Raw genomic sequence first — 14,788 nt, forward strand, 5'->3', positions numbered from 1 at the left:
CCTCTTATTTAAAGGGTAGGACTTTTTCAGTAAATATTGGGTCGTTCACCTCACCTTCTGCATCCATCCCTTATGGTGTTCCACAGGGTTCTGTTCTTGGCCCTTTATTGTTCTCGCTCTACATGCTTCCCCTAGGCTCCATTCTCCAGAAATATAATATCAACTATCACTGCTGCACTGACGACCTCCAACCTTACCTTCCAATTAAACTTGAAAACGACCCTTCTTTACAGCATCTTTTCTCATGTTTTGATGAAGTGAGAAATTGGATGACTAATAATTATTTGCAGCTAAACACGGAAAAAACTGAGGTGCTTCTGCTAGGCCCCGCTGCATTCAATAGTACTCTTACAAGTAGGTTAGGTTCCCTTAGTAATAACTTAAAACACCATGTAAAAAATATAGGTGTCTCTTTTGATCCATTACTACAATTTGACAACCATGTAAACACTGTTGTAAAGAGTAGCTTCTTCCACGTCAGATCTGTCGCAAAAGTAAAACATTTTCTCTCTCGGAAATATCTCGAAATTGTCATCCATGCATTAATCTCTTCCAGGATGGACTATTGTAACTCTCTGTATGTCAGCCTTCCTCAAAGCACTCTATCTCGGCTTCAGATGGTTCAGAATGCGGCAGCCAGATTGTTGACAGGAACAAAAAAAAGGGAGTATATTACTCCTGTTCTTGCTTCATTGCACTGGCTCTCTATCAGATTCAGAGTTGATTTTAAGATCCTTCTTTTTGTATACAAGGCATTGCAAAAGTCAGCCCCGGATTATATCTGGGATCTTATCCAGCCATATACAACCTCCAGGTCGTTAAAGGGATACTCCACCCCAAAATAAAAATTTTGCCATTAATCACTTGCCCCCATGTCGTTCCAAACCTGTAAAAGCTCTGTTCGTCTTCGGAACACAATTTAAGATATTTTGGATGAAAACCGGGTGGCCTGTGACTGTCCCATAGACTGCCAAGTAAATAACACTGTCAAGGTCCAGAAAAAGTATAAAAGTTTTTGTCAGAATACTCCATCTCCCATCAGACGTGCAATCTGGGTTATATGAAGCGACAGGAACACTTTTTGTAAGTGAAGAAAACAAAAATAATGACTTTATTCAACAATTCCTTTGTCCACAGTCTCCTCTGTGTCTCTCCATATCACCATATGCTGCGTATGCTCTTCTGTGTCATCCGCACCACAAGGATGCAGAGGTTGAAATAAAGTCATTATTTTTGTTTTCTTCGATTACAAAAAGTGTTCCCGTCACTTCATATAACCCAGATTGCACGTCTGATCTTTTTGAGTGGAGTATCCCTTTAAGATCTTGCAACCAGCTTCTTTTACCTGTCCCTCGTTCTCGCTGTAAATCCAAAGGTGACCGAGCTATCACTGTTGCTGCCCCTAAACTCTGGAACGGTTTACCCCTCATTATCAGGGCCTCTCCATCGCTCTGTGTTTTTAAATCGAATTTAAAGACTAATTTTTACACACTTGCATTTGAGTGATGCTGTGTGTGGTACTTTTGATGTCCGTTTTTTGTGTGTATATATACATATTTTGATTTTATTTATTTATATATATTTATATATTTTTTCTTTTAATTTTAATCTCTGTTGCTTCTTATCCAACCTTTTATTGTAAAGCACTTTGGATCAACGATGGTTATGTTAAAATTGTGCTCTATAAAGTTTGACTTGACTTGACTTGTTATCACTTAGACAAGAAGTCCCATTCATGTCTACAGTTTAAAGTCACTAGATAGATAAGGTTGTGTAATATATAAAACAGTTTGGAGTTGAACTTTCAGCAAAATTAATCATACTATGATAGATACTATTACAGTGAAATAAAATGACTTAAGAGTTAGTTCAAAGCAACCACCCCTACTTTTCAGTTATCAACTCAAATCTTTAAACACTAGGCCACACCACCACATGCTCACCCTTCTCTTTATCTGTGCAGTGAATGGTGAAGAAGTCTATGACACGCGAGGTGAAGTCCAGGGTGACGTGGCTGCTGTCCTGGAGGATGGTTAAGCAGTGTCTGTCTCCGTAGCTGGCTCTGGGCATGCCGCCACTGAACAACACTAGAGGAGCTCTACAGACACAACAGAGGAGACCCTACTGAGAGAACTAAAACATGCCATCATGGGATTTCATTTATCACACATTACTGCACGCACCCTGATTCTGTTGTCCTCCACAGGATCTTGTTCACGGCTTTGCAGGGAAAGGGGCCTGAGATGAATAACACAAAAATGAGAAAAACAGAACGACAAACTGAGTTTAAGAGAAACCACCAAAACTACAGAAATCTTGGCAGAGTGCAAAATTGGAAAATATCCGTAGATCCCCCAAGCGGTTTGTGTCAACAAACCATCAGCTAATAGAGCATTTGAGGTTTACGGTCCCTTTAATAGGTCTGGAGAAGGATTTTAATGGCCTATTACAAAAGACGAACGGACTCAAAGCTTTGGTATAGAACAACATTTCCTGACATTGTGCAAGTTAAGCAAACATTACAGCATGACCAGCCATCTGAGCTTATGGCTACTGGAATTACAATACCTCCATAAAAAACAGCCCAAAACATGAAGTGCATTTACAAGCATGTTAAATGTTTGATTTCAGTCGGAAAACAACAATAGCTAGTCTTTTTAAAATGTAAATGCATTAGTTACTTAAATTGTACACCTGGACCATGTGATTGTAGCTTGGCTTTGTCCAACATATTTTTACATTAATCGGACAACAATTTGGGTTAGTGAGATTTTTCTTACTTTATCACTTACACCCACGAACGCTCCATTTATTTGATCAATAATACAGTAAAAAAAAAAAAAACAGTATATATTGTGAATTATTATTACAATATGAAAGATCCCTATTCTATTTTACTATATTTTAAAATATAACTTATTCCTGTGATGCAAAACTTTTCAGCATCATTACACCAGTCTTCAGGTCACATGATCCTTCAGAAATCATGCTTAATATTTTTGTGGAAACTGTAAAAAAAAAAAAAAAAATTCAGGATCCTCTGGAGTATACAAAGTTCAAAAGAACAGCATTTATCTGAAATAAACGTCTTTACTATCACTGTTTGATCATTTGAAGGCATCCTTGCTGAATAAAAGTACTCTTTTTAAATTAAAATAATCTGAGCCCAAACTTTTGTACGATATTGTACACATGGACAGACAGATGGAAAATGCAACTTGACCACTTGACCATTATAACTGCACATGTAAACAAACTTACTGCTAACAAACAATCTGTGTGTGTGAGAACCAAAGAGAAAAAGGGGAAGAGTGTGTAATTGGCATGTGTTATGGCTCACCATATGGTATTGTGGATGAGATGGGGTCATGAGTGCAGGGATTGCTGCTGCTGACAGCCCACACCATGTATCCGCCATCACTATGGGAACTAACAAAGCTGTTCCCGGACCGTTCCCAGACCAAACTCTCCAGCTGCTGCAAGAGTGACAGTCCCACACAATACACAGTGTCAAAAAAAGACCAAAGACGATGAAAGGAAGTCAAAAGGTTTGAGTTAAACCATCTGGACATCTTGACATCAAGCACTGACGTTTTAAAGACGGAGTTTTTATGAATCATGGACAGATCTCTTGACCTGATCACTTTGTCCACAGTGCAATTTTTTGACATTTACAGAGACTTTAAAACACTGATGTCTATGTTTCTATTTCAATTTAATGCCTTTCATCCACATGAGCCCAAAAGAGTGTTTTGAAAGCCATTTGAGAGACATCAAACCCACCTGCTTTCCCAGGAAGAGGTTGACTACATGCCGACTGTTGAGGTCCCAGAGTACCACCAGACCTCTGCTGTACCCAATGAGGATTTTATCAGAGTCTTGCGGATGTTCCTGCAGGGACTCCACAGGCCCCAATGATTTTCCACACTTGTACTCCTCTGGAACACTGAAAAGGGGAATACAATTACAAATAGCAAGCTTTAATCCAGCATATTCTGAAGATTCAGAAAACCTACAGACAGATGACAAAACCAAGCACTATGCTGCACCAAGGAACATTTGGAAGATTTATTCTCTTTGTAGTGCCTCCCAACTGCACTTCTATTTGGTGAAAAACCCAAATCTGAGTACACACTACTTAACTCCCCAAACACAGAGCGCTACTGAAGTACACATCAGAGGTTACAGAAAACCTTTAAGCAAAACTTCAGTCAGCACTTTTTTTTTTTCAACAGAATCAAACACAGACTTGTGTGCGAAAAGCATTTTGCATGGAAAAATGTGCAGGGCTCAGGGTTCAATAAGCGATGAATAAACCAAGCTCCAAGCTTTGAGAACAACATATCGAACATTTGGTAACAATTACTCTTGATTCATGTTTGCAAAGTCTAACGGGGTGAAAGGAAAGAAAACAAACAAAAGTTCAATAAACAACTCAAAAAATAAAAATCAGTGGTTTTTCAATGCAACAGTAACACAGCAGAAGCTGACAACATTATCTAAGACGCTGACCACGTTTAAATTCAGTTTGAAAGCCAGACAAATGAGACCAATCAAAAGCCACAATACGGGATTCCTCTGTGGCGGTGGTGGCATGGATTCAAGAGGCAGGAATGTGCATGGTACACACCACAGAGTCGGGATGAGATGCAGCCATGAAGGGAAAGAGGACAGACGCATGGAAAAGAAGGACTGGAGTAGACGTTGGTGCTTGGCTTCGGGTGAGAACAGCCACAAGAAACAAAATTTCACCACAAACAGCTGAAAGGGGTTTTACAAGAAAATTTAAGAAACAGAAAAACAGATTTGCACTTCCTGAAAGACAATGATTGTTTATAAGTCAGTATATGATGATATCCAAACCATAAATTAGTACGGCAACATTGAAAACGGCATTAATCCTCCCCCACTATAGATTCGGACATTTTGAACACTGTCAAAGTTAAAGGAAGATCTTGGAATTTTAGATCTTAGATTTCTTAAATTCTAAATTTTATTCAAAAACTGAAAATGCGCAGACAGAACAAGGTTATAAGGTGGGGCCCTATGATTTCCACGATGTGGAAAATGCGGAGGATGGAATTGCGGAATCCAGTCATAAAAACGGAATTTACATTTTAACAAGGAAAGTCAGGGGAATTTGTCAAATTTTGAATGAATCATCAAAAACGTAGGTGCATTACACTTAAATCAAATCACGATATGGACTAGTATCTGTAATCTGTAAATCTATTAAGCATGACGCTTGCGGTGATTTCAGCGTCTCACTAAATGAGGACGTAAACACATGAACAACATCTCCGAAACTGCTCTGAGAGTCACTTCACGAGCATTTGACCATTTGTTTTGAGTAAAACTAGCGTTATATCCCAGGGTTAGGACTGTATAAAAACATGGAGGTAGTATCTGTGACGTCACCCATAGGATTTTCCGAAGAGCGTTTTTGAAGCCTAAAGTAGGCGGAGCCAGCACGCACCGTCAAGCCCGGATCGATCGAAAATGGGCAAAGAGGCGGGAGTGGTTGCTGAAACCACACCCACCTAGCTCGACGGCAGTGTCAGCAGCGGCAATCCAGTTGTCTCCCAAATGGCTGTGCCCTTAATTATGCAGAACTTTAAGGCTTAATATAATTTAAAAGGATGAGTTATAAAAAAATAAAAAATAAAAATCACCCCCCTCACAGTTGTCATGATGGGCAAAATAAACTATATAGACCAAAATAATTTTCTGAACCAGGCTGTAAAACATGTTTTTTTTTCTGCTGCAAAAGTTGGGCATTGTTAACATGGGGACTCCCTTTAACATGACTCCCTTTCGCAGCCAGCCTCAAGCGGCCAGTCGATAAATTGCAGTTTTAGTCACTTTCTTGTTGGCTTCATGAGAGAGAGCGGGAGGTTGCCCGCTCGGGTCACATCCACATACACAGAACTGTACAGGTATTCATGGCAACCTGTCAAAATAAAAGTCTGGTTTAATTTAAAGACAAGTATCTGCCAGAAATGTGTTACTATTGTTCAGCAGAATGTACATTGCTACTATTACTAAAAAGAAAAACATTATTTTTAAAGGAATAATCACAACATTTCTTCCATGTTTTAATTTTAATATTAAATCCCCTTTGTTTACCAAAAAAAAATTGTTTTCTTTATTTTCAATAATTAAAAGATACATTAAATTAATGTTTAATGCCTTCCATTTCATAATACCAGAAAGATGTAAATACACAACAGAATTTCTCGGAGAAAAAAAAAAACATTTCATAAGTCTATTTTAAGAAAAGAAATGAAATAAATAAGTTGTTGTATGTATTTAAATAAATTAGACATGCTAAAACACAGAGTTAGGTAACAATAAAACATATGGTGAAGAAAAAATAAAAGCATGTTAATGAGGTCTTCTGCATTTTTGTCTTCTCTTCCAGATTAATTGAATCATGACATTCACTCACAGTCGATTCATAAGTCGCTTTTCCCCTATCGGGACCGAATGGGTTCTCTTTGCTTAAAACCGTTCGATTCTGTGCCAATCCGGGCCAGTCAGCACACATACGGTTTCATTTTCCACTGTGGTGTGATAGCGATGAGCTATTTGGAATGCAATACAAATGTGTCAGTTGCTTGGTAACACAACGTGTAATATAAACAGTGAAATATTAATGGAGAATGATCAGATAGTTCTGTTGTTGGGACTCCTTTTTTATCTGATATTTACTTCATTCAATAATAGAAAAAAAGGACACAACCTTGACGTGAAAAATAAAATAAAACAGAAGGCGACGGGACGGGTATAATATCAATAAGCGCAAATGTTTCCTCCACGACCAAACTGTATCAGAACATTTTTTTTCCTTTTATATTGAACGTAGCGCTTAGTTGTTTACTTGGTTGTTTGATAAAATAGCGCATTTTTCCGCTTATTTAGCCGAGAATGGTTTGTAATCGTGCTGCACCGTACCAAGCTCACGTGGAAATACCAACTGTAAACCGTACCTGACAGTTCTTAGAACTGGTCAGCCCCGAGAGTAAAAAAAGTGGCTATATTCAAGAGCAAAATGAGAACCCCGTTTCGCAGGGGGATCCGAGGTGTTCAAAAAAAAAAAAAAAACTGAAAATCGCATGCCAACACACCGAACGAATATTCGAATAATTGAATATTCTGGTCCAGCCCTAAATAATATAATATAATAATAATAATAATAATAAATTATTATTATTTTATTATTATTATTATTATTACTATAAAAAATAAATAATAAAAACTTAATATTCCCAGGTTTTTCATGACTGTATGACCCTTAATTTACATTACAAGAATGGCATTGTAAAAATTGTTTTCCAAACTAGTCTTCAGTGCGGTTAGTAGAGGATGGCCACACCACAGTGGATGCATATTAGATTTCATGTTGCAAGCACACATATTTATAATTATAATAAGAAGTATTCTGAAAGGACATTAAAACTCCATTTACATGTCAATTCTAGATGCCCTCATGTCTTAAAGAAAAAACAAATCACCACAAAACACAATAATGTTTTTTTTCTACTGAGCCACAGAGTATATTCTGGCATTCCAGATCCTGCTGATTCCCAGAGATGAGTGTGCAAAGCTCACATCCCCCCAATTTTTAAACGACTCCTCGGCTGGGGCCCAAGAGATTTGGCACTTGGTACAAAAGCATTTTGTTCAGTAGTTGTTCTGGCTGACACATACTTATTACCAGTGGGCTCAGATAGGATGCCCATTACCCCAAATTGTGCCTCAGTTAATGAGCAGTTAAGGTCTCTCAGAAGCAGATGAAGTTTCCACATTTAGCCACCCAGGGCTATATCTGCAAAAGGGCACACTGGGAAAAGCTGTAATTTATCTCAGAGTTAAATAACGTCTTTAAAGAGTAAGATGAATAGTTAGTGTGATTTCCTGCCTTGTAGCAGAGCATAATTACACAACCATTAAGAAAAAACAGGTTCTTTTTAAACAAAAGGTTGTATTAAATATTTATAAATATTCATGGAATGACAAATGGACGTGACGGCTTAAAGATCTCATCAGATCACAGGGGATCCAAGGCCTTTTTGGAAGTCCAAATGTCTGGCTGTGGTGGTGTGAAGTTAGTGCCTTGGCAGTGGGACAGTTAAAGCTCAAGCTGCATATATCCTACTGACAGAGTAACAGACAGACAAAGCTGGGGGCAAAAAGGGGCAAAGAGCCTGGAGCGAGAATCAGGATGTTAGATTTGTTCCTAGTTCAAAGTGTATAGGAGAAGTGTGACAAAAGCAGCTCAGACAAGGCCAAAGGATGGAAAGAAAATTAACAAGAGGTCTTGCTGCAGCTTCATTAACCTCATGCACAGATGGGGTGAGAGTCCCTAAATGATTATTTGATGAGATAAGAGCTGTGGAATCTGTCTGCTCGGCCATTTTTATTTTATAAAAAAAGAAAATAAATCCTCACTTGCCCTGAGACATTCAGATAATCCTTTTCAGAGTTGCTGTAGACAGGTTAAGCATTATACTAGACAATACTTTTACTTTGCACTATTTCAAAATAAATTCTGTTCTTTTGAACTTTCTGTTCAAAGAATCATGAAAAAAGCGTATCACAGTTTCCACGAAGAATATCAAGCAGCACAACGGTTTCCAGATAATGATGAGAAATGTTTTCTCGAGCGTCAAATTAGCATATTACAATGATTTCTGAAGGACATGTGACACTGAAGACTGGAGTAATGATGCTGTAAATTCAGCTATGCCATCACAGGATTAAAGGGCACCTCTCACCTCTGCATGATCTCATCCTGGAACAGCGACTTGTTCAGCAAGGTGAGGGTGGGCAGTTCTAGGAAGTGCACCCCGCCACCTTCTGTGCCCAAAGCAAGATGATCACAGCTCAGCTTCAACAGCATGACGGTCACACGTGTCCCGCACTATGGAGAGAAAGGAGTGGGAAGCAACATAAAGGTCAGGTTTGGAAAAGACGGTAATAAAAGGCACACAAGCAAACTTGAATAAGGAACAAAACCCTTACCTGGTGCTCTCGATTCCTGGCCTGCCAGGCAGGTTGAAGCTGTGAAGCTCCACTAAATGTGAGCGGTTTTCTCTCTGCACAATCTCCCATAGGTGAATGGTGTTATCATCCAACAAAGAAAGCATCCTCCCCTATAAAACAGAAAAAACTCATATGGTTTAAAGACACAACTGTTCAAATGGTAACTTTCAAAATAAAAGACCTCTTACAACAATAACACACACACCAACACCTAATAAGCTACAATGGTTGAAACATAGCCTTACCTGTCCCATAGAGAAAGTGTATCTGAGTGACGGCAGCAGTGTCTTTATGAAGTCCAGTCAGCTCCACCCCAGGAGCACCGTATTCTTAATGCCAAGTCAAGAAATATTTTTAAAGTGTTGCATTCCAAGTGTTCCCATCGGGATTTGAAACATACTACCTCAAGGGAAAAGCTCAGACTAGGCTTTGATAACGAGTTATTGAGTGATTTTTTAATTTTTTTTTTCAGTTGATCAAGTATTCATTCTTACGCTCTTCCAATGTCTTCATAAATGCTTGCTATACACAGTGGATAAATACGGTTTAAAATCTAAAATGTTATAACAGAAGTAATGACTCTACTGTAAAAGTAATGTGGAAGTAGTGAAGTAAACTTTAATTGAACAATGTATACTGTCCTTAAAGTCTCTTTTTTCTGTTTTAAGGGACATGCGTGTGCTCTCTTTAGAGTTTTCAAAGTTAATGGCAACACAGGTGTCGAATCACTTAAATGCTGTTATGACAAGTTTGTTTTGCAAAACGGTCAATGTGTGTAACATTTCTGCTAATCAAAAAATGTAATTGATTATTTTCATTACTTGATTTTATCGATTAGTTGCTCAGCACTACTTAGAGACCTTTTTGCCACATCTTCGCCATCCCGATGGATCACAGTGTCTTGCGAGGTGCCCATACTTTTTCATTTGGGCAATCAAGTCTAGGGAAATCAAAGCCAATCAAAGCTAAATGTGACATGGTTGAAAAATTCAAGAAGCAACACTGAGTACTGGCAAACTCATGAAACCAGAGGATTCTCTGAGGGAATTGAATTACAGTCATATAATGCTCATTAAACAGCCCACTGAACTAAACACTAAGAACGGAGCCAAAATAAAAATCAAAATGACTGGCCCACACTCCATCTGATTATAAATGTCTCCAGAATGAGGAGGAAAAACTCCCCACTTTTTTTTTTTTTTTTTCTCTCTTTTTTTTTTTGTTTTTTTTTTTTTGTTTTTTTTTTTTTTTTTTTGTTCAGTTTGACATCAACAGCAGTTGGCAAAGTCTATTGTGCTTTTCTTGAAGAGACTGTTGCTCAAATGGTTCCGTCTGGAAAAGCTATTGTAGTCCTGGCTTTTCAGTATGAAACTATCACACAGCGGAATCCACTCATAACAAAAGAGTGAAAAAAAGAAAATATCTAGGCGTCAACCTCTGATTCACATTAAAAACAATCCAAACTCTGACGTGAAAGAAAGCAAACGATCCTCAGAATACCTCATTCAGCAGGCCTTGGTGAAAAAATTAAAGATAAAAAGTTAAAGTAAAATCTTTAAAAAAAGTAACAACAAGAAAATAAAAAAACACAGGAGACAAAAAAAAAAAAAACCACAAGTGTGTCTGGAATGTGCATGCTATGCATACTGCATACTATTTAAGGCAAGTATGTAACAACCGCAAAAGCATGCAATTTACCCAAGATGACCAACCCCACTGCGTGAACACACCAAAAAATGTAAGTATGTTGAATACAGTAACAGTAGCATTACATTTTCAAACAGCCACACGTTTTAAAGCATCTATTTTTTTATTATATTTTTATTTCACTGTAATATTTAATAATAATAAACCAACACTTTAATGCACAAATGCACTTGTTATATGGACACAAAAGGATTCACGCGGACTGGATATCATGATTCTGAAACACAGGCCACTTCTCTCTGCAAACTTGCTCGTGAGGCAGGGTACGTACATCTGATTCAGACTAATGAGAAGAGTGCACATGCCAGTCATAGGTGCGAGGGGAGCACAGGACCCACCATCAGCTTCGACTGAGTCCAGAACAAAAGCTCAGACTAAGTGTGGCACTTGCCTCACGTCCACCCTGACCAACCTCACACACAGTTCTACGAGCCACTTCAGCTGCTGCTATCAAGCCCAATGATGTCTTACACGAGTACCAGGCTCTTAAAACGGCAGCCCCAGACGACAACTGCTCCAATTCTTCTGGAAGTTCCCTTTTGTTGCCATGGCAGCATCTCTATTATGTCACACAGGAATAGGCATACTGTTTATTTACAGACGGGGCTCATATGAACCAAAAAAACACAAAACTACAACACAATGAAATTTTCAAAAGCTGGGAAAAATATGACATCTTATACCAATTATGCTTAATAACCCGACAACATGAAAGGTCATGTGAGTGAATGATTTTGTACATAGTAAAATGCATTCAAGGAATCAACTGTCCTGCTTTTCATAGGACTTCATTCTCCTCATCAAGGAAGAGAAAGAAAAAATAATAATATTTTCTGTCGTTTCTATTAACGCATTTGGCAGAATGGCTTTTTATCAGGCTTGTAGTCCCTGGGAATCAAACCCATGACCGTTGGTGTTCGACACCACTTAATGTATGTAATACCACTTAAGCTAAAGAAGAACTAAACACCAACAACGACGACGACGACAACTAACGAGATAAGTGAAAACTAACCTCAAAAGGAAGAAAGCAATACACTATATGATATTGAGCTGCATTTGAGAAATAGTCCACAGAGTTGGACAAGTTGAAAGAGCAAGATGTGTCCCTTTGATACATCATCCACTCCATTCTGCAAGAGATTACTCATGGTCCTGCCACAAATAAGGCATAGACAATGGGAAGATGAGCAACAAGAAGGGGTGGATATGATCAAAGGAGAAATCGGTTACCCCAAAACAAACAAAAGGGGAAAAACAAATTAGTACCAATACTATCACCACAAGAAGATGGTCCCAACAACGAGGCCACCACGAAAGGTGTGTGAATCCTGCGGGGAGTGCAAGGGCCTCTGTGTTGTGTGGCCATTAAACCGAGAAGGTGCAAGAAACACGTGAAAATTCTCGGTGCAACACTCAGCAGTCTATTACTACCCGGATCAATTAACTGAACAAGAGCCCCTGTCGCATTTTTCGCCTCCACCTCTACATCCAATATACCAAGAATTAAACTCATACTTAACTCCAATCCGTAAAAAACTCCAACTCAGATGGCACTTGGCTAAAATAAATACCTAAGATGGGAGAAAGCTGGTCAACTCATCACAAAACACCAAGGGACACTCCGAGTGGCACACTAGCGACCATGCCGGTGGAGCAGATTTTGATTTATTAGTGATTTTTATCTCTGAATGATTGGCGACGTGGGGATGCTCAGGCTTTTACTGTCACGCATTATTAGATATTTTGCATGTTTGTGACATATTTCTATTTTCTTGGGGAGTCCCACAAATCATTTTATTCTCCGTGCGTACACGGGTGTCTACCAGTCCGCACCAATCACCGCCCGCTCAAGTCTTGTCCCGCACCACACTCTGATGCGTCGGGTCCCGTGGGTATGCAGGTCTCTAGGCTGCACTCTGAGCAGGGCACAGAATTGTTTTGGTTTGTTGACATGAAAGTAAGTGATTTCCTGTTTGTGGTGAAATTTTTTTTTAAATACATTGCGCACTCATTTGACAGGAAATTCTGTCCTCGTCCTGCAGGCTTTTATGTGTTACAAAATCTAATTTAAGAGATCTTTCACATCCTCACTCATAGTGTCTTTCAGAAATGCTCTGAATTCTGCGTTCAGAATTCATTTCCTTCAGCTACATGCCTCACATGAATACTAGTGTTTCCACTGGAAGTAACAAGCAGACACTCAAAACAGAACCTGATATTCTCAAGACACAAAAGAACAAGCTTAGTGAAGGCATCCAAATCAGCTCAAAAACATTTAAAAAACATTTCCAGTAATCCATGAAAGTCTAACATACTATTAAGTGGCTAGAAGATTCAGCCATGCAAAATTTATTTGACCCAGATTTTCAATATTACTGCCAAAGACGACAGAGTTTACAGTAATGCAAACAGAAAGAGATCCTAGTCAACACAAACCGAAAAATGTCCTTTAAATTGCTAATCTGGATGTCCGATATACCAGAGCAGATGTTCAGTTAAGAGATAAACATTCATTGTACAGAGAAAAAAAACAAAAAGAGGAGTTTTTTTTTTTTTTCAAAACATCTCCTTTGAGTTCTACAACATAATGTCAAGGAGTTTAGAGTAACATAAGGGTTCAAATTTATTTGACAAATGTATTTTTGCATAACCCTTGTGAAAATTAAGTAAACTAGCTTCCTTTGAACAAAAAGTACTACTTAAAAGAACTTAAAAAAGCACAAACTGATCTTTTCTCACATACTTAATTGAATATTAATTGAAATTAAAAAAGTATTACAGTTTAAAACCTGGATATGAAATACAAATTAGCTGCCATTTTTGACCCATGTAGGGATTTAAGCACATTTTATATGTAATTTCACAGTTCTACCATGTTTGAAATATGCTTTAAGTGTGCCAAATGTACTGACAAGCATTAATGGTGAACTAAAATATGCTTTAATGTCATTTCTGCTAAGGCAACGTGAGTTGAGTGAACTGTTACATTCCAACAAAGCACAATTTTTAAAAAATGTACTTAAGTGTGTTAAAGAAAAAAAACATGGTCATGAAAGTACACTCTTTTAAAAGTACACTTAAGTGGCCTTTAATTTCATTAATATTATGTACATTCACATTATCTTATCTGCAAGTACAATGTAATACTTTTTATGTACACTACAAGAGCACATTCAATCCAATTAAGCACACTTTTTCACAAGGGAAACTACACCTCTGAAATAAATAACTTCATTCATCATGATCCAAATAACATAAATATTTAACCACACGATAGCTACTCTCCACCCTCTCATTACCACAAAGAGTTTTAACATTATCAGAATTCATGTTACAATCAGAACTCCCTTCCAGGGCCCCTAGATTGCTCTCCACAACATAAGCCAAACACACACTCCTCAGAGGGCCTACACTGGCACATTCTCCTCTCTACATACTCCCCACAATGCTCAGCAATTACCACCTGCTGCCAACAACAAGTTAGCAAAGGATAATGCAATTTCCACGGTCTGAATAGTGACAAACAGCACACATTGTGTCCAAAGTCTAATGCAGTAAACATACGTTGTCCCATATTGAATGGACAAAACCTACAAAGTATTATAGGGTTTTCTCTAAAGAAAAAAACAAACCAATTTCAACTGATGCCTGTTGAATGAGTCACTGAATGAGGGACTCCAGGAGCCAGATACGGTTTACACTAAAATGTAGTATCCACCATTTTTAGATATAAAACGCAAAATCTTTCAAAGATTACTTTGATAATTTCATGGAATCACTGCTTAAAAAGTATCATCATGTGTTCGAGATGTATAAATTTTTTGATTTGAGATTCCTCTAAAAAGAAGAAAAAAAATAGAAAAGTAAATGTTGAAACTTTGACATACAGCAGCGCTCCAGCTGAACTTCTTTGGCTTGGTAAGCATTTCTAGAAACTGCAGTTTTAGTAACAAAGACTGAACCATGAACTTTGTGTGACCCATAGTGCATGGTCATTTTCAGTTCATGACAAAACTGATTAGATGACTGGAAG

At 38.1% G+C, this 14,788-nt stretch overlaps 1 protein-coding gene across 1 annotated transcript in view; it reads right to left on the reverse strand.

Moving 5' to 3' along the window:
* Nucleotides 1-14,788, reverse strand: part of LOC109108768 (LLGL scribble cell polarity complex component 1) — a 35,597-nt gene that overhangs the window by 11,925 nt on the left and 8,884 nt on the right. Inside the window, 7 exon segments of the mRNA XM_042754679.1 lie at nucleotides 1,944-2,098; nucleotides 2,184-2,238; nucleotides 3,341-3,476; nucleotides 3,784-3,946; nucleotides 8,778-8,923; nucleotides 8,991-9,155; nucleotides 9,286-9,374. Of these exon segments, the coding sequence (XP_042610613.1) occupies nucleotides 1,944-2,098; nucleotides 2,184-2,238; nucleotides 3,341-3,476; nucleotides 3,784-3,946; nucleotides 8,778-8,923; nucleotides 8,991-9,155; nucleotides 9,286-9,374 (909 nt within the window).

This window comes from Cyprinus carpio, unplaced genomic scaffold (assembly GCF_018340385.1).
Source record: "Cyprinus carpio isolate SPL01 unplaced genomic scaffold, ASM1834038v1 S000006584, whole genome shotgun sequence".
NCBI classification, from domain to species: Eukaryota; Metazoa; Chordata; class Actinopteri; order Cypriniformes; family Cyprinidae; genus Cyprinus; species Cyprinus carpio.